At 42.2% G+C, this 25,134-nt stretch overlaps 1 protein-coding gene across 7 annotated transcripts in view; it reads left to right on the plus strand.

Annotated features, from left to right (window-relative positions):
• NBEA (neurobeachin) overlaps positions 1 to 25,134 on the plus strand; it is a 575,138-nt gene that overhangs the window by 178,221 nt on the left and 371,783 nt on the right. For all 7 annotated transcript variants that reach the window (XM_075851713.1, XM_075851718.1, XM_075851715.1 and 4 more), the window contains 2 exons: positions 1,213 to 1,365; positions 2,921 to 3,089. In XM_075851713.1, coding sequence (XP_075707828.1) covers positions 1,213 to 1,365; positions 2,921 to 3,089 — 322 coding nt within the window. The remainder of the gene's footprint in view (positions 1 to 1,212; positions 1,366 to 2,920; positions 3,090 to 25,134) is intronic.

Genomic DNA, 25,134 nt, shown 5'->3' on the forward strand with positions numbered 1-25,134 from the left:
GCAGCACTGATAGTATTCCTGTAGATACAGGATCATACCGGCAACACACAATTCATAGTAATAATTTTTATTTAAAGGTGGCCTTATTTTGACTAGTTATCTTTATTAAGGAATCCTATTTATTACAACCTGGAAAACCTAAGAGCATTGTGCTGAAAGAGGAAAGCGAGAACAACAAAGACCGGTGAAAGCTGGGGATCTATCGCATTAGCTCATGTCATATTACCCATAACTTTTTACTGTGGTTAAAGAAACACTAAAGATACAAAATCCTACAAAACGTAAAAAAAAAATCCCAGCAACTCCACCCTTAATCTACTGCTCGGCGTTGATCATATTTTGTCTCATATTGCAATTACTACTGATAAATATATAAATAATTATTTTATAAGTTGTCCAAAATGAGCAGCCATTTCCTCCTCCATATTCCTGTGTTTCGCTCTATGACAACTGGCTGCAGCAGGATTTTCTCCCCCCCCCCCCTCCCTTTAATCTGTCTGCAGTAGGACACAAAGGTGGTTAACCTGCCTTCCTTGCTAAGCACCATTACTCAGCCATTCATCAGCCAAAAATAGAAGGAAATAAACACTTGTGTTCTCTGGAGTATTGTTTCAAGACTGTTTGTTTCAGGAACACGCAGAAGATCCTACAGACTGACAAACATTGTGAGCAAGTGTCTCTCCTATTTACCTATAGAATTAATTTCTTAGTTTAGTGTTCCTTTAAGAAGATCCCTTTATAATTAGGTCTAAATTTAATTAACTTTGCAGTATTTTTTATTTATGCATTAAAAGGAAGCTTCACTTTGGCCCCAGTTTTGCCAGTTCAGTGGAAATTTGAAAATCGTGCTTTCTCTAATATACGGTATATTTTTAAGTGTGACATGAATGTTCCGTTTTTTGGATCTGATCACACCAGAAGGAGAAATAAGTAAATGGTAATTGACCAATCCCACTGCTTCATGTCCTGCATAGTCTGAGAACATTAAACAGTGAGGTATGATTTGTAGTCCATGGCTGAACTTCAGTACTGGTGATAGAGTCAATTCAGATTGACTCCCTAGTCAGGTTAAGGTTTTCAGATTAGAAAAGGCTGACATTCATCAATACTGATTTTTTTATTTTTTTCCCTGCTAGTTTTCATGTATGTCTGATTTTATATCACAATAATAATGTAAAGCTAAAGTTTGTAATGCTGTGTGTCTTCTTGTAGTCCTCTAGGGTTCACATTACTCGAGCGGTTTTGGAGCAATTCCTGTCGTTTGCAAAGTACCTGGATGGATTGTCTCATGGGGCACCTTTACTAAAGCAGCTTTGTGATCATATCCTCTTCAACCCTGCCATCTGGATACACACTCCAGCAAAGGTAACGCACCCCCGCATCTTATGTGGTCAGATTTGTTCGGATGTGATTAGGGCCTGTGTACATCAACGTCAGGTAAAAAAAAGTATACCGCGCGGTATACGTTTTTTTTACCGAATGGAATAGCGAATCCTACTACGCTATTCCATCCTCCAAATATCCTGATAGAGGAAAAGGTTACACTTTTGGTCTCTGCCTGACTAATGGACACGTTTAGCGTGTGCATCAGGAGCATGTATGTCTCTACATGTAGGGCACAAACGTTATGTGCACAGGCCCTTAGTCAATGTTTTTTAATAATCACTTTCTCTTTCCAGTAAGAAGTTTCTGTGGTGGACATATTTACATTATATTATAGTTTATGTACAATAGAGATACAGGCACTTGGAAAAAGGTGCCCTTGTCATCTGAAAAGAAATAAAGTTATAGAATTATCTATCATCTATCCATCTATCCATCCATCCATCCATCCATCCATCGCAACACTCCAAATTTACATAAGTGAAAAAAGTGGTTAGTTTAATCCATATGCGACGTTTCAGTCTCGTATAGGAATGTCGCATATGGATTAAAAAAAACACTTTTTTCACTTTCAAATTTGGAGTGCTACCTTTCCTTTATTTTAAGAAGATCCTTGGCCTGGATCTTGGGATTTGCACCTGCTCTGCACCTTGAGTGTTTTTCAGCTGCTTTGGACTTTTCTACACATCCATCTATCTTTTTTTTTAACCATGTAAAAACCTGTGTTACAACATTCGTGATGAATAAGTCTTAGGTCTCCGCCAAACGTTGCAGATTTTGTGCTTGCTGCAGAAAGAACCCCGCTCAGATGAATGAAACTGATTTTCAGTCGCATAAATTTCTAATTCTGCAGTGTGTGCAGGGGGGGGGGGAGGCTATGAATTTATTGCTTACATGTGATGACTCCAATGTTTTTATTACAATGTAGCATCACTAAAGTTTGCCATAAGGTGGCTGTGAGCTTGAATGATCGTTTAGCCAACAGCCATCTTGCCTACCCCTTCCCCATAACACGTTCAGTTCTGCTGTAGCTGTAAACAGTCAGTACATCACATTGAGTTGTATACGAAGGTTCTACTTAGCTGTGAATTTCATAAGAACTATCCATTTAAATCACATTTCACAGGTAAGAATTATAAAAAGGTTGCAGAACGTATCCTTTATTTATCTTGTAGTGATATTGATGTTTGTTGCTTTCTTTGGCGTTCCCACCCATCGTGGATGTAAGAATTCTGCTGGTTCCTGCTTGGAATCTGAATGCAGTTTATCTGCAATCTGCAGACACTCATGAGAGCTCCGCTCTATATGTGAAACTCATCTCAGCTCCCAAAATGCACTGCCCCCTAGTAGCAAAAATCCAGCAGAATATTACATTTGTGTGAAAGATTAAACATCCTAGAAAAATCAGAGATACAAAATAAGAAAAGTGAATATATTTAACCTTTTACGTAGATTCCCCCTCGTGGAGTTGCATATGAATCTGTAGCACAATAGTGGATTGTTCCTTTTAATGACCTGTTTTTGTTGTACGTTCCAGGTGCAGCTTTCATTGTACACCTACTTATCAGCTGAGTTTATCGGCACTGCCACAATATACACCACCATCCGTAGGGTGGGAACAGTATTACAGCTAATGCATACGCTGAAATATTACTACTGGGTTGTGAATCCTTCAGACAGTAGCGGGATTAATCCTAAGGGTCTTGGTAAGTAATTTTATTTTGTAAAATATCTACCACTTGTCTTCTCGGAGCTCTATTTCTAAAGAAGAATGTCTTAAATATCAGTAAATTGTATTAGGCTGGGTTCACACGACCTATTTTCAGGCGTAAACGAGGCGTATTATGCCTCGATTTACGCCTGAAAATAGGGCTACAATACGTCGGCAAACATCTGCCCATTCATTTGAATGGGTTTGCCGACGTACTGTGCCGACGACCTGTCATTTACGCGTCGTCGTTTGACAGCTGTCAAACGACGACGCGTAAATTGACTGCCTCGGCAAAAGTGCAGGGCACTTCTTTGCAACGTAATTTGAGCCGTTCTTCATTGAAGTCAATGAAGAGCAGCTCAAGATTTACGAGCGTCACAGACGCCTCGCATAATACGAGGAGGAGCTTTTACGGCTGAAACGACGCAGCTGTTTTCTTCTGAAAACAGGCTGTCATTTCAGCCGTAAAAGCCTCTCATCCTGTGCACCTACCCTAACTGTTCACACTGGCATCATGGCTTCTGTTTTTAAATATTGATCCATAACAGATTTGACGGATGAGTTGTAGTCCATGTTAGCAGATTACTTGTGACTTTTATTGGCTCTGTCAGGTTAAGTTTTTTGTTTTTTATTTTAAAATGTATCAGACTGGGCTATTCTGTCTATCGGCATTAACGCCATTGTGAGTAGAGCTTTTACATATTTACCCTTGAAATCGTTTATTCCTTTAAAGTGGTTTTCCACGACCAGACAACTGATGACCTATCCACAGGATAGGTCATCAGTATATGATCGGTGCGGGACCGACACCCGGACCCCGCACCGATCAGCCGCTCCGTCTGCCTCCTGGCGCCGGATGTTTTGAATGGTATGAAGTCGTTGGAGCTGGAAGCAGATGGCTCAGACCACTGCATAGCGGCCGTTCCGTAGAACTGCAGCTCCTATTTACTTGAATAGGGGCATTAGGAGCAAAGTTGCAGCACGGCCGCTATTCCGTGACCGGAGCCACCTGCTTCCGGCTCCAACTACTGCATACCATTCAAAACATCCGGCGCCCAGAGGCAGACTGAAAGGCTTATCGTTGCCAGGTCCGGGTGGAAAACCCCTTTAAACTTTTCATGAAGGACATGTGTTTGATGCTCTTGCGTGTGGACGACACCACGGGAGGAGAGCCCTGACTGATGTCTTTTCAGGAAAATCTTAAGGCAGTGGCACCCTCATATGTATTCTTTAGTTTATTATAAATAAATACTGTGACCACTTTGGTCCCCAAAAGGACTGTCACTATATGGGCTTTGCCATTTCTTTACATCAGTCCATCAGGCCCTTAAAAAATTATCGTTTTGGACTGAATGACTAAAAGGTTATATATTACAACAGGAGAATCCCTTTAATTGCGGTGTACCCATGGTGCATCTTCTACAGTGGGAACTGCCATGTCTTGGTCCTGAGTTAGTAGCGCAATGTGTCGCGTTCTTGGTGTCCAGCCTTACATGCTGTTGTTGCTTTGAGATAAAATATAGTACATTGTTTCATAATTCTCAGGGGATACCGGGTTGCAATAATAATCAAAAATGTGTTGTTCTGTCTGTTTTTTTCCTCCTACAGAAGTGTAGAAGAAAATGTTAACATGAAGAGAAGTAGAAAGTAAAGATTTGTCTTGTGACTCTTTATAAATGAAAGCGTGGGATGTTCTCCGAGATCTTTTATCTTTATAGACGACTTTAAAGAGTAATGCAGAAATTCCTTGACATTAAAAATCTCTGAATTGTCATTGATTTTTACTTAAAGAGGCTCTGTCACCAGATTTTGCAACCCCTATCTGCTATTGCAGCAGATAGGCGCTGCAATATAGATTACAGTAACGTTTTTATTTTTAAAAAACGAGCATTTTTGGCCAAGTTATGACCATTTTTGTAGTTATGCAAATGAGGCTTGCAAAAGTCCAAGTGGGTGTGTTTAAAAGTAAAAGTCCAAGTGGGCGTGTATTATGTGCGTACATCGGGGCGTTTTTAATACTTTCACTAGCTGGGCGCTGTGAAGAGAAGTAACATCCTCTTCTCTTCAGAACGCCCAGCTTCTGACAGTGCAGATCTGTGACGTCACTCACAGGTCCTGCATCGTGACGGCCACATCGGCATCAGAGGCTACAGTTGATTCTGCAGCAGCATCAGCGTTTGCAGGTAAGATCGACTTACCTGCAAACGCTGATGCTGCTGCAGAATCAACTGTAGCCTCTGGTGCCGATGTGGCCGTCACGATGCAGGACCTGTGAGTGACGTCACAGATCTGCACTGTCACAAGCTGGGCGTTCTGAAGAGAAGAGGATGTTACTTCTCATCAGAGCGCCCAGCTAGTGAAAGTATTAAAAACGCCCCGATGTACGCACATAATACACACCCACTTGGACTTTTACTTTTAAACACACCCACTTGGACTTTTGCAAGCCTCATTTGCATAACTACAAAAATGGTCATAACTTGGCCAAAAATGCTCGTTTTTTTAAAATAAAAACGTTACTGTAATCTACATTGCAGCGCCTATCTGCTGCAATAGCAGATAGGGGTTGCAAAATCTGGTGACAGAGCCTCTTTAACTTTACAAAAAGGAGTATATTGGGAAATGACAATAAGGTGCTTTTTGCTTTTGTTGGGGTTGAACTTACGGGCGTTTTCTGCCCGGTAAGTGTATGTTCACACGGCCTATTTTCGGCCGTTTTTCGGCCCGTAAACGGCCGAAAAATCAGAGGCAAAATGCCTCCAAACATCTGCCCATTGATTTCAATGAGAAAACGGCGTTCTGTTCAGACGGAGCATTTTTCACTGCGTTTTTTTACGCGTAAAAAAACGGCCACGAAAACTAAGTGCAGGACACTTCCTGGGATGTTTTTGGCCTGTGAAAAACGCAGCGAAAATCGCGAGTGGCACAAAAAACTTCTGAAAATACATAGCTGTTTTTCTATTGAAAACAGCTCCGTATTTTCAGACGTTTTTGCTCACTGCGTGTGAACATACACTAACAAGCACCGATCAACAATAACAGCATGTCGATCAGCGTTGTTTGGTCGGGATTATGGGGGATGAGCGGTTGACAATATGCAGTTTGCATATTTGTTGCAGAACATTTCCTGTTTACAGAGGAAAATGTGTTGCCGACAAATGACTATTTTTATGGCGGCACAGCAGATGCGATGAGCTGACGGATGAGCGTCTGCCCGTTTGTCGTCAGATCACTCCTATGTTTACACAATTTAGAACGTTTCGCTGTATCATTCCTCTGCTATTCCTCCTAGAAATGTATGTATAAATTGACAACTCGTGTTACTATTCCCCTTGTCAAAGGGGCATGTCCTTACCGTCTCACTCTGTCAGCACGGAATGGACAAGGTCAGGCTTTGCAAGGTCACACTCCTGACTGTTAACTCCCAGTTGTCTGTTTATTCATAAGTTTCTAGGAGTAATAACAGAGGCACAACGTAGAGTTCTTCAGAATTGTTATTCCATGGGAAATATAATTATTTACTAAAACAGACATGTCAAGAGAGGTGACAGGTCCTCTTTAAATAAAGGGATAGTCTGAAAAAATACACTTATTTCCAATGTCCATAATAAAAAATCTATGATTAGTTTGTAGCCGGTGGTGCTTGCGCAGGTTATTGTGATTGCAATGATCATTCTTCACAAGTTTAAGTTCCACACGCTGCAGATTTTTTCTGTTGCGGATTTCAAAGCAAATCTTTGACGGCATCCGCATGTGTTACATGTGGATTTTGAAGCAAATTTCACCCTATGCATTGCAAGGTATGAAATCCACAGTCAAATACTGTGGCAAAATTGACATGTGGATTCGAAAAGACATAGCATGTCCTCAAAGCTGCAATTCTTCTTCTTCCACTATGTGGATAGGTTTTTTTTTTTATTTGTTTTTTTTAAAACCCCATCTACATGTATTGTACTGTAAGTTGATGCAGAATTTCAATGCGGAATTCGCATTCGAAAATATGCAGCAATTCTGTTATGGCAGGAAGGAGGTGAAGGGAACAAGTGAGCCCTAATCTACCCACCGCCCTGTCCCTGCCTACTTGCAACGACCTGCCCTAGGCGACGGGGTACAACTTGGCGGCGGTCCCTACGCTGACTAAGTGCAAGGGGATACAAACAGGGAACAAGCAAGGGAAGGGGCAGTAGCCCACGGAACACCGTGAGGAAATGGAGTGGTGAACGAGCCAGTCAGGATCAGGATGTGGTGGAGTATACAAACGCAGAGCACGGAGCAGGAAGCAAGCCAGGGGCAGAGCGAAGCAGGATAAGCGGGAACTGAAGCAAGGCAGAAGCACGGCAGAAGCAGGCTGGAGCAAGGCAGCAGTGGGGCCAGGAATCCAAGAAGAATAACAAGCAATGAGGAAGAGAAAACGGCAGGTATAAATGGACAGGGGGCGGAGCTAACTCCGACTGACCAGGCCGCGATAGGCTCTCCCACTCCTGAGCCTGCCACCCTGATTGGTGGGAGCCGGTGTCAGTCTAAGAGGTCTGGCCTCAGGTGTCGACTGATTAATCCTGGGAGTATACCCAGACGTAGTGCCTGGCAGATCCTTTACAAATTCCGTGTGAATTCACCCTAATTGTGTGGTGTCTTTTATTGAATAAATAGAACAACTACGCAAATGCCCTGTATAAACTAAAGCATAACAGCCAAAAGCGCTATTTAAATGGCCTGTTGGCGAAATAAAAGAAAAATGACATTTTAAGTTGCTTTACTTCCGTGTACTTGTGACAATCCTTCTTGGCTGCGCTGTGGCATTGTTAAACCGTAGCATATTATCATAGGGACATTGTGTGGATACAAATTACCACTCGCATCAATGTCCACCGTCTGACTGGCTCAGTAGTGGCAGTGAAATGTGTCCATTGTGCCCATTGATGCAGTTGGCAGTTTGGATGCACACAATGGACCTCATTGAGCAAAACTGTCTAACAGAAAAACTGGTTACCCATAGCAACCAATCACAGCGCAGCTTTACATATTTTAAGAGTAGTTTAGGAAATGGAAGCTGAGCTCTGACTGGTTGCTATGGGCAACATGTCCTTTTTTTGTTCGACAGTTTTGATTAATCCAATGTCTTTGTTAAATGACTGGAATAGGTAGGAATTGTCGTTATCATGAGGACATAGGAGTAGAGTGGCTGAAGGCTTTGTGCCTTTCAATTGAATCCATGAGAGAGATATAACTGATGAAGTAAGATATTAAAGAGAGTCCGTCACCAGTTTTGCCGCCCCCAAAACTCTAACGCAGCTAGATAGGGGTAGAGGCTATAAGTTTTATCATACCCATGTTGGCGATCATACTGCAAGCAACACTAGGAAAATGAAGTCCGGTCCAGGACTGCCCACTGCATATTTACGGCCGGCGATCCTGGTCCTTAAAGTCCGGTCCATAGTATGCATACAGTGCAGCTGCCTCGAGCGATCGGGCGGCTGAATGTCGGGTACCCGGCAGTTCGAGACATGCCTGGGACACTGGAGAGAAGATAGATGCGGTCTTACAACTACAATACTTTATGTTCTGTCTATACTGCCACGGCTTGTACATTCATTAGCACAATGTTATAACTTTTAAGACTGCAGGTATAAAACGTAAACACCCCTTCAAACTGTTGAGGACCGTCCGCTATATATATATATGTGTGTGTGTGTGTGTGCGTATATATATATATATGTATGTATGTGTGTGTGTGTGTGTGTGTATATATATATATATATATATATATATATATAGCGGACGGTCTTCAGCAGTTTAAAGGGGTGTCAGAGACTGCCAGGAGTGGAAACCGAAGCGGTTTTCACTACTTTTTTTCTTCTCTGTACTCACGCTCTGCATATAGAATAGAGGCAGCAGACTCTATTGGTCCCGGTGATCATGTGGCCGGTCTTATGATTGCCAGGATGCCGCTAGTAAGAGGCTGCTAACTAGACCATGCAATACTCACTATAACAGGGGTGAAAAGTATAGTGAAAAAAATAAAATGAAATAATAAAGTCCCCCAATGCTTTTTTTTTTTTTAGATCTTTTGAGGGACAGACCATATTAATAAAAAATAAAAGTTAAAGAAAAGAGCAATATAAAAATACACATTAAGTACCCCCCCACAAAAAAAAAATTTTCATAATGCTAGCCCTGACCCAATTACCCAAAATTGAGATGTAATATAAAAAAATTACTGGAAACCATGATCATCAGAAATAAAAGTATATTTTAGGGAATTACCAGAAAACAATAGCTAAAATGTAAAAAACTATTTTTTTAAACTAAAAGTATAAAAATTCTGAAAAAGCAAAAATGATGTATCTAAAAATGATAAGAAACCTGCATTGTTTACGGAAAAACTAATTGGAAAAATCACACCGCCAGCCCAACAAATAGTTATAGCTGTTTAACGAATAGTAAAAATGGCTAAACAGAGTCTGGTCCTGAAGGCTCAAAATAGGCAGGTCCTGAACCGGTTAATCCTCACGCGCCTTGTGCTAATGAGAGGTGAAGTGTCCGGCTTTTCTGTTGAAAACCCCTCAATCCCTCACTTCTGCTTTTGAGTGATGGATCTAGCGGTCTCCTGTGTCATAACGTGCTATCCACTAGAGCCGTCATTTAAGAGGGGAGGGATTAGCGGGTGTACAGCGTAGAGGGCGGACACTTTACTTATTAGCATGGAGCGGGAGGGTTAAAGCTGAATTTTCCTAGTGTTGCTTAGAGCATGATCGCCGACATAGGCATGATAAAATCCTCTTCACCTATCTAGTGGTTTGGGAGAGAGTGGGGTGCAAAAGTGGTGACAAACTCCCTTTTAAAATCATTTTCATGTACATTAAAGGGCCTATTATTTTCATTTTGAGTGACATTACAGCCATAGTGAAAAATCGTGCTGAAGAATATTCCCATGTATTTCAGTTCTCATTCACAAAATGGCTTCCTCCATGCTGAGGTGACCGGTTCACACTAAGCATTTCAATGATGGATCACTTTACCTTTATCACTTGCTGGATTTGGATGAATGCCTAAGTTAATAACAGGGTCATATCTACTGCTCTTACAGATTTTACCAAACAAACACATCATTTCTTCTCACAACAAAAATGGATATTCCAGGGCGCAAGTGACGCAAATATATATCTCTTCAGTTGTAAGCATGGCAGAGTAATTGCCAGTGGCTAAAACTACAATACTTCATGTTCTGTCTATACTGCCTTGGTTTGTATGTTCTTTAGGGCCATATTATAACTTATAGACGGCAGGTATAAAATGTAGGCGAAGGTGTGACTGGTCACATGATTGCCCGGGTGCCAGTAGTAGTAGAAGGCTGCTGCTGGGTCTAAAAAGATAGTCACTATAACAGGGTCTGATTTCCGCAATTAGGGCTCGTCCACACGCTGCGGAATTGCTGCGTTTTTTCCGTCCGGAAAAAACGCAGCAGAATACAGTAGTAGCATAATGGATAAGATTTAACAAATCTCAGCCAGACGCTGCATAAAAATTCCGTGCAGAAATTGACCTGCGGTGTGTAGCTTCCAGACCGCAGCATGTCAATTACTGCTGTGGAAAGTGGACTGAATTGCTGCTTTTTTCAGAGGAGATGTCTCCATCTCACAGCATTGTGAAAAACGCTGCAAAATACGCACTATTTTCTGCCGTAAAAAACGCAGGAAATGGAGCAGTTTTGTCGCAGCGGAAAGTCTGATTCTTTGAATGGAATTGCTGCAGAAATTTTCTGTAGCAATTCCATTGTGTGTGGACAACAGACCATAATATATAAAAAAAAAAGAATCCAAATGACACATAAATTTTTATATATATATATATATATATGTGTGTGTGTGTATATAATGTACGTACGTACACACAAAATTAGGCCAGGGCTAACACTGACAATTTTTGTAGCGCTACTGGTTGGTTTCAAACTCTTGAGCGACAGCTGCAGTCCACAAGATCACATGCAACTCAATCCATTCATTTGGACTGCAGCTGTAGCTCAATATATAAAATCGACTTACCTGCAAACGCTGATGCTGCTGCAGAATCAACTGTAGCCTCTGGTGCCGATGTGGCCGTCACGATGCAGGACCTGTGAGTGACGTCACAGATCTGCACTGTCACAAGCTGGGCGTTCTGAAGAGAAGAGGATGTTACTTCTCATCAGAGCGCCCAGCTAGTGAAAGTATTAAAAACGCCCCGATGTACGCACATAATACACACCCACTTGGACTTTTACTTTTAAACACACCCACTTGGACTTTTGCAAGCCTCATTTGCATAACTACAAAAATGGTCATAACTTGGCCAAAAATGCTCGTTTTTTTAAAATAAAAACGTTACTGTAATCTACATTGCAGCGCCTATCTGCTGCAATAGCAGATAGGGGTTGCAAAATCTGGTGACAGAGCCTCTTTAACTTTACAAAAAGGAGTATATTGGGAAATGACAATAAGGTGCTTTTTGCTTTTGTTGGGGTTGAACTTACGGGCGTTTTCTGCCCGGTAAGTGTATGTTCACACGGCCTATTTTCGGCCGTTTTTCGGCCCGTAAACGGCCGAAAAATCAGAGGCAAAATGCCTCCAAACATCTGCCCATTGATTTCAATGAGAAAACGGCGTTCTGTTCAGACGGAGCATTTTTCACTGCGTTTTTTTACGCGTAAAAAAACGGCCACGAAAACTAAGTGCAGGACACTTCCTGGGATGTTTTTGGCCTGTGAAAAACGCAGCGAAAATCGCGAGTGGCACAAAAAACTTCTGAAAATACATAGCTGTTTTTCTATTGAAAACAGCTCCGTATTTTCAGACGTTTTTGCTCACTGCGTGTGAACATACACTAACAAGCACCGATCAACAATAACAGCATGTCGATCAGCGTTGTTTGGTCGGGATTATGGGGGATGAGCGGTTGACAATATGCAGTTTGCATATTTGTTGCAGAACATTTCCTGTTTACAGAGGAAAATGTGTTGCCGACAAATGACTATTTTTATGGCGGCACAGCAGATGCGATGAGCTGACGGATGAGCGTCTGCCCGTTTGTCGTCAGATCACTCCTATGTTTACACAATTTAGAACGTTTCGCTGTATCATTCCTCTGCTATTCCTCCTAGAAATGTATGTATAAATTGACAACTCGTGTTACTATTCCCCTTGTCAAAGGGGCATGTCCTTACCGTCTCACTCTGTCAGCACGGAATGGACAAGGTCAGGCTTTGCAAGGTCACACTCCTGACTGTTAACTCCCAGTTGTCTGTTTATTCATAAGTTTCTAGGAGTAATAACAGAGGCACAACGTAGAGTTCTTCAGAATTGTTATTCCATGGGAAATATAATTATTTACTAAAACAGACATGTCAAGAGAGGTGACAGGTCCTCTTTAAATAAAGGGATAGTCTGAAAAAATACACTTATTTCCAATGTCCATAATAAAAAATCTATGATTAGTTTGTAGCCGGTGGTGCTTGCGCAGGTTATTGTGATTGCAATGATCATTCTTCACAAGTTTAAGTTCCACACGCTGCAGATTTTTTCTGTTGCGGATTTCAAAGCAAATCTTTGACGGCATCCGCATGTGTTACATGTGGATTTTGAAGCAAATTTCACCCTATGCATTGCAAGGTATGAAATCCACAGTCAAATACTGTGGCAAAATTGACATGTGGATTCGAAAAGACATAGCATGTCCTCAAAGCTGCAATTCTTCTTCTTCCACTATGTGGATAGGTTTTTTTTTTTATTTGTTTTTTTTAAAACCCCATCTACATGTATTGTACTGTAAGTTGATGCAGAATTTCAATGCGGAATTCGCATTCGAAAATATGCAGCAATTCTGTTATGGCAGGAAGGAGGTGAAGGGAACAAGTGAGCCCTAATCTACCCACCGCCCTGTCCCTGCCTACTTGCAACGACCTGCCCTAGGCGACGGGGTACAACTTGGCGGCGGTCCCTACGCTGACTAAGTGCAAGGGGATACAAACAGGGAACAAGCAAGGGAAGGGGCAGTAGCCCACGGAACACCGTGAGGAAATGGAGTGGTGAACGAGCCAGTCAGGATCAGGATGTGGTGGAGTATACAAACGCAGAGCACGGAGCAGGAAGCAAGCCAGGGGCAGAGCGAAGCAGGATAAGCGGGAACTGAAGCAAGGCAGAAGCACGGCAGAAGCAGGCTGGAGCAAGGCAGCAGTGGGGCCAGGAATCCAAGAAGAATAACAAGCAATGAGGAAGAGAAAACGGCAGGTATAAATGGACAGGGGGCGGAGCTAACTCCGACTGACCAGGCCGCGATAGGCTCTCCCACTCCTGAGCCTGCCACCCTGATTGGTGGGAGCCGGTGTCAGTCTAAGAGGTCTGGCCTCAGGTGTCGACTGATTAATCCTGGGAGTATACCCAGACGTAGTGCCTGGCAGATCCTTTACAAATTCCGTGTGAATTCACCCTAATTGTGTGGTGTCTTTTATTGAATAAATAGAACAACTACGCAAATGCCCTGTATAAACTAAAGCATAACAGCCAAAAGCGCTATTTAAATGGCCTGTTGGCGAAATAAAAGAAAAATGACATTTTAAGTTGCTTTACTTCCGTGTACTTGTGACAATCCTTCTTGGCTGCGCTGTGGCATTGTTAAACCGTAGCATATTATCATAGGGACATTGTGTGGATACAAATTACCACTCGCATCAATGTCCACCGTCTGACTGGCTCAGTAGTGGCAGTGAAATGTGTCCATTGTGCCCATTGATGCAGTTGGCAGTTTGGATGCACACAATGGACCTCATTGAGCAAAACTGTCTAACAGAAAAACTGGTTACCCATAGCAACCAATCACAGCGCAGCTTTACATATTTTAAGAGTAGTTTAGGAAATGGAAGCTGAGCTCTGACTGGTTGCTATGGGCAACATGTCCTTTTTTTGTTCGACAGTTTTGATTAATCCAATGTCTTTGTTAAATGACTGGAATAGGTAGGAATTGTCGTTATCATGAGGACATAGGAGTAGAGTGGCTGAAGGCTTTGTGCCTTTCAATTGAATCCATGAGAGAGATATAACTGATGAAGTAAGATATTAAAGAGAGTCCGTCACCAGTTTTGCCGCCCCCAAAACTCTAACGCAGCTAGATAGGGGTAGAGGCTATAAGTTTTATCATACCCATGTTGGCGATCATACTGCAAGCAACACTAGGAAAATGAAGTCCGGTCCAGGACTGCCCACTGCATATTTACGGCCGGCGATCCTGGTCCTTAAAGTCCGGTCCATAGTATGCATACAGTGCAGCTGCCTCGAGCGATCGGGCGGCTGAATGTCGGGTACCCGGCAGTTCGAGACATGCCTGGGACACTGGAGAGAAGATAGATGCGGTCTTACAACTACAATACTTTATGTTCTGTCTATACTGCCACGGCTTGTACATTCATTAGCACAATGTTATAACTTTTAAGACTGCAGGTATAAAACGTAAACACCCCTTCAAACTGTTGAGGACCGTCCGCTATATATATATATGTGTGTGTGTGTGTGTGCGTATATATATATATATGTATGTATGTGTGTGTGTGTGTGTGTGTATATATATATATATATATATATATATATATAGCGGACGGTCTTCAGCAGTTTAAAGGGGTGTCAGAGACTGCCAGGAGTGGAAACCGAAGCGGTTTTCACTACTTTTTTTCTTCTCTGTACTCACGCTCTGCATATAGAATAGAGGCAGCAGACTCTATTGGTCCCGGTGATCATGTGGCCGGTCTTATGATTGCCAGGATGCCGCTAGTAAGAGGCTGCTAACTAGACCATGCAATACTCACTATAACAGGGGTGAAAAGTATAGTGAAAAAAATAAAATGAAATAATAAAGTCCCCCAATGCTTTTTTTTTTTTTAGATCTTTTGAGGGACAGACCATATTAATAAAAAATAAAAGTTAAAGAAAAGAGCAATATAAAAATACACATTAAGTACCCCCCCACAAAAAAAAAATTTTCATAATGCTAGCCCTGACCCAATTACCCAAAATTGAGATGTAATATAAAAAAATTACTGGAAACCATGATCATCAGAAATAAAAGTATATTTTAGGGAATTACCAGAAAACAATAGCTAAAATGTAAAAAACTATTTTTTTAAACTAAAAGTATAAAAATTCTGAAAAAGCAAAAATGATGTATCTAAAAATGATAAGAAACCTGCATTGTTTACGGAAAAACTAATTGGAAAAATCACACCGCCAGCCCAACAAATAGTTATAGCTGTTTAACGAATAGTAAAAATGGCTAAACAGAGTCTGGTCCTGAAGGCTCAAAATAGGCAGGTCCTGAACCGGTTAATCCTCACGCGCCTTGTGCTAATGAGAGGTGAAGTGTCCGGCTTTTCTGTTGAAAACCCCTCAATCCCTCACTTCTGCTTTTGAGTGATGGATCTAGCGGTCTCCTGTGTCATAACGTGCTATCCACTAGAGCCGTCATTTAAGAGGGGAGGGATTAGCGGGTGTACAGCGTAGAGGGCGGACACTTTACTTATTAGCATGGAGCGGGAGGGTTAAAGCTGAATTTTCCTAGTGTTGCTTAGAGCATGATCGCCGACATAGGCATGATAAAATCCTCTTCACCTATCTAGTGGTTTGGGAGAGAGTGGGGTGCAAAAGTGGTGACAAACTCCCTTTTAAAATCATTTTCATGTACATTAAAGGGCCTATTATTTTCATTTTGAGTGACATTACAGCCATAGTGAAAAATCGTGCTGAAGAATATTCCCATGTATTTCAGTTCTCATTCACAAAATGGCTTCCTCCATGCTGAGGTGACCGGTTCACACTAAGCATTTCAATGATGGATCACTTTACCTTTATCACTTGCTGGATTTGGATGAATGCCTAAGTTAATAACAGGGTCATATCTACTGCTCTTACAGATTTTACCAAACAAACACATCATTTCTTCTCACAACAAAAATGGATATTCCAGGGCGCAAGTGACGCAAATATATATCTCTTCAGTTGTAAGCATGGCAGAGTAATTGCCAGTGGCTAAAACTACAATACTTCATGTTCTGTCTATACTGCCTTGGTTTGTATGTTCTTTAGGGCCATATTATAACTTATAGACGGCAGGTATAAAATGTAGGCGAAGGTGTGACTGGTCACATGATTGCCCGGGTGCCAGTAGTAGTAGAAGGCTGCTGCTGGGTCTAAAAAGATAGTCACTATAACAGGGTCTGATTTCCGCAATTAGGGCTCGTCCACACGCTGCGGAATTGCTGCGTTTTTTCCGTCCGGAAAAAACGCAGCAGAATACAGTAGTAGCATAATGGATAAGATTTAACAAATCTCAGCCAGACGCTGCATAAAAATTCCGTGCAGAAATTGACCTGCGGTGTGTAGCTTCCAGACCGCAGCATGTCAATTACTGCTGTGGAAAGTGGACTGAATTGCTGCTTTTTTCAGAGGAGATGTCTCCATCTCACAGCATTGTGAAAAACGCTGCAAAATACGCACTATTTTCTGCCGTAAAAAACGCAGGAAATGGAGCAGTTTTGTCGCAGCGGAAAGTCTGATTCTTTGAATGGAATTGCTGCAGAAATTTTCTGTAGCAATTCCATTGTGTGTGGACAACAGACCATAATATATAAAAAAAAAAGAATCCAAATGACACATAAATTTTTATATATATATATATATATATGTGTGTGTGTGTATATAATGTACGTACGTACACACAAAATTAGGCCAGGGCTAACACTGACAATTTTTGTAGCGCTACTGGTTGGTTTCAAACTCTTGAGCGACAGCTGCAGTCCACAAGATCACATGCAACTCAATCCATTCATTTGGACTGCAGCTGTAGCTCAATATATAAAATCAATCAGTAGCATGAGAAAAACTCTAGGTGTAGCCCTGGCCTCATTTTGTATATATATTGTTTGACTCTTGTATTTGGATATGCCTTATAAAGGGCCTAGTCTGTAGTGGAACCATGTGTTATTTAACCCCTTCCCGCCGGATCACGTATATATACGTCATTAAAATCGGTGGCTTACCGCATTTTCACGTAAATATACGTCATGGAGATGAAGCTGGCTCAGGAGCTGAGCCAGCGACATCACCACCGGGTGACAGCTGTATGTTACAGCTGGCACCCTAAGGTATCGGCCAGGACCGGAGCTAGCCTCCGATCGGACCGATTAACCCCTCACATGCTGCGTTCAATAGAGATCGCAGCATGTGAGGAGTTTATAGCCACCGGCACCCCAGCAACGTGATCGCTGGGTTGCCGGTGGCTGCAAAGGCGATCGGAGGGCTAATGCTTACCTCCCGATCAGCCTGTAACGGAATCCTCTTATGCCCCGTCGTCGGCGGGGCCCAGGAGGCTTCCGGTAACATCGGCAAGATGGCGCCGGCTCAGCTTCCGGCTCAGAAGCTGAGCCGGCGTCATCAGCAGTGGGTGTCCGCTGTATGTTACAGCGGACACCCCGATCTATCGCCAGGAACCGGAGCTAGCTCCGATTCCTGGCATTAACCCCTTCGATGCAGCGATCCATTGTGATCGCTGCATCCTAGAGGTTTGTAGAAAATCGGCAGCCTTGCCATGCGATGGCAAGGCTGGCGACTGCTACCATGGCAACAGGAGCCCTAACAATGGACTCCTGTCTGCCATTACGTAAGCTGATTAGGCCCCGCCCAGAGGCGGAGCCTGATCGGCTTGCTGTCAGTGAACAACTGACAGTTCCAATACATTGCACTACATAGGTAGTGCAATGTATTAGAACATCAAACAAATAGTTGGACATTCAAGTCCCCTAGTGGGACTAAAGAAAAGTGTAAAAAAAAGTGTAAAAAAAGTAAAAATAAAAGTTGGAAAACATACAATAAAAGTTTCAAATAATAACACAAAACACAATCGCCCTTTTTCCCTTATAAGTCATTTATTATTGAAAAAAATAATAAAGCCATACATATTTGGTATCGCTGCGACCGTAACGACCTGAACTATAAAATTATTATGTTATTTATCCAGCGCAGTGAACGCCGTAAAAAAAACCCTCAAAAACACTGCCATAATTACTGTTTTTTTGGTCACTGTCTTCCAAAAATTGAAATAAAAAGTGATCAAAAAGTCGCATGTATCCAAAAATGGTACCGATAAAATCTATACCTCGCCTCGCAAAAAAAAACAAGCCCTCACACAGCTCCATCGATGAGAAAATGTAAAAGTTATGGCTCTCACAACTTGGCGACAGAAAAAATACATTCTCTTTCCAAAAGTAATTTTATTGTGCAAAAAGTTATAAAAAAGTTCTATAAATTTGGTATCGCCGGAATCGTACTGACCCGCAGAATAAAGGTAACATGTAGTTTATAACGTACGGTGAACGGTGTATATAAAAAAAAAAGTGGCACAAGCTAGGCATGACATTTGACACTGAATTGGCATATCTAGGGAAACTATTTAATTTGTACCTTCCGCAGCGCAATCATTTATGGAAAAGATACGTGGGGTGAAAATGCTCACTACACCTCTTAATAAATGCCTTGAGGGGTGCAGTTTCCAAAATGGGGTCACTTCTCAGGGGTTTCTTTTATTATTTCACATCAAAGCCTCTGCAATTGTGAACCAATACTTTATAAGTCGCCAAATTAGGCCTCAATTTTACACGGTACTCTTTCACTCCTGAGCCCTGTCGAATGTCCAGGCAAAAGATTAGGGCCACATGTAGGGTGATTCTAAAACAGGGAAACACCGCATAATAATTGAGAGTTGTCTTGTTATGGTGGCACAAGCTGGGCACCACATATTGGCGTATCTAAGGAAAAATTCCCATTTTCATTCTCCCACATCGTGTGCACACGAATTTCTGCAAAACACCTGTGGGGTTAACATGCTCACTACACCCCTAGGTGAATACCTTGAGGGTGTTGTTTCCAAAATGGGGTCACTTCTGGGGGGGATCCACTGTTTTGGTCCCACATGGACTTTGCAAATGCAACATAGCGACCAGAAACCAAATGCAGCAAAATCTGTACACCAAAAGCAAATGGCGCTCCTTCCCTTCTGAGCCCTGCCGTGTGCCCAAACAGCATTTTACGACCACGTGTGGGGTATTGCCGTACTCCAGAGAAGTTGCTTTACAAGCGTTGGGGTTCTTTTTTTCCTTTATTTGTTGAGAAAATTAAAAATTTGGAGCTAAAGCTACGTCTTATTGAAGAAAAAGGATTTTTTTTATTTTCACTGCCCAATTCTAATAAAATCTATGAAACACCTGTGGGGGCAAAATGCTCACTACACCCCTAGATGGATTCCTCAAGGGGTGTAGTTTTCTCAATGGAGTCACTTTTTTGGTGTTTTCACTGTTTTGGTCCCTCAGGGGCTTTGCAAATGCGACATGGCCGCCGCAAACCATTCCTGCTAAATTTGAGCTCCAAAAGCCAAATGGCGCTCTTTCCCTTCTAAGCTCCGCCGTGTGTCCAAACATCCGTTTATTACCACATGTGAGGTATTGTTTTACTCGGGAGAAATTGCTTTACAAATGTTGTGGTGCTTTTTCTCCTTTAGTCCTCGTGGAAATTAGAAAAAATTAGCTAAACCTACATAATCTTTGAAAGAATGACGATTTTTATTTTCACGGCCTACTTCCAATAATTTCTGCAAAAAACCTGCGGGGTCAAAATGCTCACTATACCCCTAGATAATTTCCTCAAGGGGTGTAGTTTCCAAAATGGGGTCACTTTTGGTGGATTTCCACTGTTTTGGCACCGAAAGAGCCCTTGAAACCTGACATGGAGCCTAAAATATTTTCTAATAAAAAGGAGGCCCAAAATCCTCTAGGTGCTCCTTTGCTTCTGAGGCCGGTGCTTCAGTCCATTACCACACTAGGGCCACATGTGGGATATTTCTAAAAACTGCAGAATCTGGGCAATAAATATTGAGTTGCGTTTCTCTGGTAAAAACTTCTGTGTTACAAAAAAAATAGAATAAAAATGAATTTCTGCAAAAAAAAATGAAATTTGAAAATTTCACCTCTACGTTGCTTTAATTCCTGTGAAACGTTTAAAGGGTTAAGAAACTTTCTAAATGCTGTTTTGAATACTTTGAGGGGTGAAGATTTTAAAATGGGGTGACTTTTTGGCGGTTTCTAATATATAAGGCCCTAAAAGCCGCTTCACAACTGAACTGGCCCCTGTAAAAATAGCCTTTTGAAATTTTCTTGAAAATGTGAGAAATTGCTGCTAAAGTTCTAAGCCTTGTGATGTCATAGAACAATAAAAGGATGTTCAAAAAACGATGCCAATCTAAAGTAGACATATGGGGGATGTTAATTAGCAACAATTTTGTGTGGTATAACTGCCTGTCTTACAAGCAGATACATTTACATTTAGAAAAATGCAAATTTTTGCAATTTTTCACCAAATTTTGGTGTTTTTCACTGGTAAATATTGAATTTATCGACCACATTTTTCCACTATCATAAAGTCCAATGTGTCACGAGAAAACAATCTCAGAATCACTTTGATAGGTAAAAGCGTTCCGGAGTTATTACCACATAAAGTGAAATATGTCAGATTTGAAAAAATGGGTCTGGTCCTGAAGGCCAAAATGAGCTTGGTCCTGAAGGGGTTATACATTGGATCCCTGTTATGTATCTGTTTGTAATTGTTTTTATTGGCCTATGGATTTTTCTCAATAAAGTGTTTGTAATTAATGATATTTTTTGGGGTTTATGACTATATTTCAGCACCCCTAGTTGTCTTTTTCTCTTCATTTGCGGTGCCTGATTATTATTATATACTAGTCCTCCATGAATTAGAATATCATCAAAAACTTGATTTATTTCAGTAATTCATGAAACTCATATATTCTATAGATTCATTACACACAGAGTGATCTAGCTTTTTTTTCCTTTTAATGTTGGTGATTATGACTAAGGGTATGTTCACACGTAGTCAACAAAAACGTCTGAAAATCCAGAGCTGTTTTCAAGGGAAAACAGACCCTGCTTTTCAGACGTTTTTTTACCAACTCGCATTTTTCGCGGCGTTTTTCACGCCGTTTTCGCGGCGTTTTTTACGTCCGTTTTTGGAGCTGTTTTCATTGGAGTCTAATAGAAAACAGCTCCAAAAACGTCCAAAGAAGTGTCCTGCACTTCTTTTGACGAGGCTGTATTTTTACGCGTCGTCGTTTGACAGCTGTCAAACGACGACGCATAAATAACAGGTCGTCTGCACAGTACGTCGGCAAACCCATTCAAATGAATGGGCAGATGTTTGCCAACGTATTGGAGCCGTATTTTCAGACGTAAAACGAGGCATAATACGCCTCGTATACGTCTGAAATTTGGCCGTGTGAACATACCCTAACAGTTAAAGAATACCCAAAATTTAGTCTCTCAGAAAATGAGAATATTGGGTCAATGTTGAAGATTGCACACTCGTGGTGTCACACTCTAATCATCTAATCAACACAAAACACCTGCAAAGGTTTCCTAAGCCTTTAATTGGTCCAACAGTCAGGTTCAGTAGGCTACACAATCATGGGGAAGACTGCTGACTTGACAGTTGTCCAGAACACAGTCATTGACACCCTCCACAAGGAGGGGAAGCCACAAAAGAACATTGCTAAAGAAGCTGCTGTTCAGAGTGCTGTATCCAAGCATATTAATGGAAGGTAGAGAGGAACGAAAAAGTGTGGTAGAAAAAGGTGCACAAGCAACAGGGATAACCGCAGCCTTGAAAGGATTGTCAAGAAAAGGCGATTCAAGAATCTGGGGGAAATTCACAAGGAGTGGACTGCGGCTGGAGTCAGTTCTTCAAGAGCCACCACACACAAACGTATCCAGGACATGGGCTACAACTGTCACATTCTTCGAGACAATGACAGAAGCGTCTAACCTGGGCGAAGGAGAAAAAGGACTGGTCGGTTGCTCAGTGGTCCAAAGTCCTGTTTTCAGATGAAAGTCAATTTTGCATTTCATAGGGAAATCAAGGTCCCGGAGTCTGGAGGAAGAGTGGAGAGGCATCAATCCAAGTTGCTTGCGGTCCAGTGTGAAGTTTCCACAGTCAGTGATGGTTTGGGGGCCGTGTCATCTGCTGGTGTTGGTCCACTGTGTTCTATCAAGTCCAGGGTCAACGCAGCCGTCTACCAGGAGATTTTCGAGCACTTCATGCTTCCCTCTGCTGACAAGCTTTATGGAGATGCTGATTTCATTTTCCAGCAGGACTTGGCACCTGCCCACACTGCCAAAAGTACCAATACCTGGTTTAATAACCACAGTATCACTGGGCTTGATTGGCCAGCAAACTCACCTGACCTAAACCCCATAGAGAATTTTTGGGTATTGTCAAGAGGAAGATGAGAGACACCAGACCCAACAATGCAGACGAGCTGAAGGCCACTATCAAAGCAACCTGGGCTTCCATAACCCCTCAGCAGTGCCACAGGCTGATCGCCTCCATGCCACGCCGCATTGATAACACCTCAGCAGTGCCACAGGCTGATCGCCTCCATGCCACGCCGCATTGATTCAGTAATTAATGCAAAAGGAGCCCCGACCAAATATTGAGGTGATATACTGGACATAATTTTCAGTAGGCCAACATTTCAGTATTAAATATAATTTTTTAAATTGGGCTTATATAATATTAAATTTTTCTGAGACACTAAATTTGGGGTTTTTATTAACTGTTACCATAATCATCAACATTAAAAGAAAAATGCTGGAAATAGATCACTCTGTGTGTAACGAATCTATATTATATATGGGTTTCACTTTTTGAATTGAATTACTGAAATAAATGAACTGTTTGATATTCTAATTCTTTGAGAAGGACTAGTGTATTGTCCTCATTACTTGTAGCAGCTAAAAGTGTTTGCATTGCTAAACTATATGTTTCTAGACCTGAAAATGCTGTTTGCATATTAACAGACATGGTTCTTGGGTCATTGATTCTGGTGAAAGCATTTGTTTTCCCTGACATATTAGTTACAAGTCCGGCCAGTTTTGAGATTTGTTTGTTTAATGCTTTGCTGATCTCGGAAAGGCTCCCTAGAGCGGATTTGTGGGATTTGGAGATATAGGAAGCCTCACCGCAGAGACATTTCTATGTCCTGTTAAATTGGCCATAAAATTGGTCATAAAATTGGTCTCATGGAGTAAGGCTACAAACGATCGCTATTTTAATTATCCCGGTAATGGCTGCTGCGTATTGGCTGTAAAGCTTTTTCAATACCTATGCTCCATACTGAAAAAAATTACCTAAGAGCCATTGGCTCTTAAACTGAAAATTTTAGCAGCCAAATAAAATTGGTCCTAGTGTACACATGCAGAGCCCCCTCGCAGTATAATCACATCTAGAGCCCCCTCACAGTATAATCACATCTAGAGCCCCCTCGCAGTATAATCACATCTAGAGCCCCCTCACAGTATAATCACATCTAGAGCCCCCTCACAGTATGTTCACATCTAGAGCCCCCCTCACAGTATAATCACATCTAGTGCACCCCTCACAGTATAATCACATCTAGTGCACCCCTCACAGTATAATTATATCTAGTGCACCCCTCACAGTATAATCACATCTAGTGCACCCCTCACAGTATAATCACATCTAGTGCACCCCTCACAGTATAATCACATCTAGTGCATCCCTCACAGTATAATCACATCTAGTGCACCCCTCACAGTATAATCACATCTAGAGCCCCCCTCACAGTATAATTACATCTAGTGCACCCCTCACAGTATAATCACATCTAGTGCACCCCTCACAGTATAATCATATCTAGTGCACCCCTCACAGTATAATCACATCTAGTGCACCCCCACAGTATAATCACATCTAGTGCACCCCCACAGTATAATCACATCTAGTGTACCCCTCACAGTATAATTACATTTAGTGCACCCCTCACAGTTTAATTACATCTAGAGCCCCCTCACAGTATAATTATATCTGGAGCCCCCTCACAGTATAATCACATCTAGAGCCCCCCCCCCTCACAGTATGTTCACATCTAGAGCCCCCCCTCACAGTATGTTCACATCTAGAGCCCCCCTCACAGTATGTTCACATCTAGAGCCCCCCCTCACAGTATGTTCACATCTAGAGCCCCCCCTCACAGTACGTTCACATCTAGAGCCCCCCCTCACAGTACGTTCACATCTAGAGCCCCCCCTCACAGTACGTTCACATCTAGAGACCCCTTACAGTACGTTCACATCTAGAGCCCCCCCTCACAGTACGTTCACATCTAGAGCCCCCCCTCACAGTACGTTCACATCTAGAGCCCCCCTCACAGTACGTTCACATCTAGAGCCCCCCTCACAGTACGTTCACATCTAGAGCCCCCCTCACAGTACGTTCACATCTAGAGCCCCCCTCACAGTACGTTCACATCTAGAGCCCCCCTCACAGTACGTTCACATCTAGAGCCCCCCTCACAGTACGTTCACATCTAGAGCCCCCCTCACAGTACGTTCACATCTAGAGCCCCCCTCACAGTACGTTCACATCTAGAGCCCCCCTCACAGTACGTTCACATCTAGAGCCCCCCTCACAGTACGTTCACATCTAGAGCCCCCTCACAGTACGTTCACATCTAGAGCCCCCCTCACAGTACGTTCACATCTAGAGCCCCCCTCACAGTATGTTCACATCTAGAGCCCCCCTCACAGTATGTTCACATCTAGAGCCCCCTCACAGTATAATCACATCTAGAGCCCCCCTCACCGTATAATCACATCTAGGGCCCCCCTCACAGTATAATCACATCTAGAGCCCCCCCAACAGTATAATCACATTTAGAGCCCACCCTCACATTTAGAGCCCCCAGACTCACAGTATATTAGGGCCCCCCTCACATTTAGAGACCCCCAGACTCACTGTATATTCACATCTAGAGCACTCCTCACAATATATTCACATTTAGAGCCCCCTTCACAATTATTCACATTTGGAGCCCCCCTCACAGTATATTCACATTTAGAGCCCCCTTCACAGTATATTCACATCTAGAGCTCCCCCGCAATA

The sequence above is a fragment of the Rhinoderma darwinii genome, chromosome 2 (assembly GCF_050947455.1).
Source record: "Rhinoderma darwinii isolate aRhiDar2 chromosome 2, aRhiDar2.hap1, whole genome shotgun sequence".
NCBI classification, from domain to species: Eukaryota; Metazoa; Chordata; class Amphibia; order Anura; family Rhinodermatidae; genus Rhinoderma; species Rhinoderma darwinii.